The sequence below is a fragment of the Frankliniella occidentalis genome, unplaced genomic scaffold, assembly GCF_000697945.3.
Source record: "Frankliniella occidentalis isolate FOCC.00 unplaced genomic scaffold, Focc_3.1 Scaffold178, whole genome shotgun sequence".
In the NCBI taxonomy this organism is placed as follows: Eukaryota; Metazoa; Arthropoda; class Insecta; order Thysanoptera; family Thripidae; genus Frankliniella; species Frankliniella occidentalis.
Window position 1 is genome coordinate 193,919 of NW_026267304.1, and position 2,070 is coordinate 195,988.

General features: G+C 58.4%; 1 protein-coding gene across 1 annotated transcript in view; it reads left to right on the plus strand.

Moving 5' to 3' along the window:
• Nucleotides 1-1,664, plus strand: part of LOC127750362 (neither inactivation nor afterpotential protein C-like) — a 29,537-nt gene extending 27,873 nt beyond the window's left edge. Inside the window, exons 13-14 of the mRNA XM_052271914.1 lie at nt 277-557; nt 766-1,664. Coding sequence (XP_052127874.1) covers nt 277-557; nt 766-841 — 357 coding nt within the window. The 3' untranslated portion in view covers nt 842-1,664. The remainder of the gene's footprint in view (nt 1-276; nt 558-765) is intronic.
• Nucleotides 1,665-2,070: the final 406 nt, after the last annotated feature.

Sequence of the window (2,070 nt, forward strand, 5' to 3'; positions counted from 1 at the left end):
ACCCCGCCCCTGCCTGTCCCCGCTTATTTCCCTGGCGAGCCCTGCGCCGGGCGCGCGGCCCTGGTTCGTGCTTTTTCCTGTTCCACCTCCCCAATTTATTTGCGCTGCTCCGCGCTGCTCCGCCCTGCTCCGCGCTGCTCCGCCCTGCTCCGCCCTGCTCCGCCCCGCGGCGCGGCGGTGCGTTTGAATGCCGGGCCCGCCTCTGATCGCGCGGGGCTCCACGGTGCGCCCGCCTTCCACCTCGACAGCGCTCCTTACCTGCGTGTCCTTGCGCAGGCCATGCTACGCAAGACGAACCACGGCCGGGCGTCGCTCAAGCGACGCGGCTCCGGGGAGGACTACGTGTACAACTCGTCCTCGTCCGGCGGCGGGGGCCTCAGCGCCGGCTATGGCTCCGGGTACAGCAACGGGTCCGGGCGCGGCGGCGGTGGGTCCGGCGGCCACGGCGGCCAGTTCAGCACGTCGCCGACGTCACCCTCGCCCTCCGGACGGCGCAGCCGCTCGCCGCGCCCCGACTCGCCCACGCGTCGGCCCCGCGACATCCCCAGCTCCGTCAGGTGAGCTATTGCGTGTAGAATGACGACCCTTTGCCTTTAACTACGTTTTACTTTAAAACTCTGACAAATCACCATACCCAATGAACAAGCGCAATTTTGAAAGAAATTTTACAGCAGAAAAAAAAATCTTTGGAAAGTGCAGTGATTTGAACACGCGCCCCGGACTGCGCCGGCCACCGCTGACGAGTGTTTTGGATGCGTGTTGCAGGCGACGCCCCGGCTCGCTTGTTAGCGCGGAGCTGGCGCCCGGCATTGTGGTGTACGGTCACGTGGCTGACTTGTAACCAGCAAGACCGCCGCCGTACCGCGCTGGATGGGGAGGGGGTGGGGGGGAGGGGGACCTCGTTAAAGTGGTGGCTGCCCGCCGTGTGTTTACACGCACACACACACACACTCACACTCGCGCAGAAACTCCTAGTCACGCGGCGGAGGGTCGGGCAGAGGCTGCTGGCCGAGCCTCTCCCTGCGCGGCCCGCGCACGCCACCAGGCGTGTCTGCGCGCTGTCGTTTATAAGTGTTTTTCAGCTAACGGAGGAAAAAGAAGAAGCGGGTAGAACCTAAAAGTTCCTGATTGGTCGAGCCTTTACCCCCTCTACCGGCATCACGCAGAGGCGGGAATCTGTCGACCAATCAGGAACGTCTGTGTTCTACCCGCCTCTTCTTCTTCCGTTAGCCGAAATACACTATTGTGGCGTCGTCGAACCGACTGATGAGATGAGGGGCGGAGGCGTTCAACAATACCATGTATACATTTTGTGCATATATACGAAGAGGATAAAGCTATATTGTGTACTCATTTAGCTTTACTGTTATTATTTTATTAACAATTACTGTATAGCAAGTAAGCAACCTCTAGACTGTTTTTCTCTTGCCCCCATCTTTTCGAGGGTCATTTTGAAACATTGTTACAAATATTTATAATGACGCGTCCCCGAGTCGACCTCACCGCAACTACTTCATGTTATGTCATAGTGTGTAAAGTCGTTCTCGGTCGGACCCTTGGCTGCTATTGTGCCAAGTGATTCGTCCACATTGTATACTATACTTTATCGATTTCTTTTGGTTTTTCTTGCACGTTCTCTTTTAATACAGTTTTAGTCCTTTTAATTATTTGTTTTTCCCCTTTCTTCTCACCCTTCTTCTCCTCCTCCTCCATGAGCAGGGCCCGCCTTATTTCATTAACGCCCCGCCAACCTAATTAGTGGCGATCAGCGGCACAGAAGCCCCGGCTGCAGGTGGCCCTGCAGGTGCCTCGGCAGGTGCCTCGGCAGGTGCCCCACCTGGCCCTCCGCCCCGGGACAACACCTGGCCGCGCACCTGGCCACACCTGCCCGGTTATGGCCGCAGTTAGCGTTACTGCAACGGGAAACGGCGATACGTAACGACCCCTCCCCACACTACACACGACCCTAGTCGGGGCGACGCGGTGGAATGTGGAATGTTGGCGCTAGGTTTGCTTTTTCCTCCTCATCGGGGAGCGAAAAGAAGCAGGACGCGTCCGCACCGTCCTCGC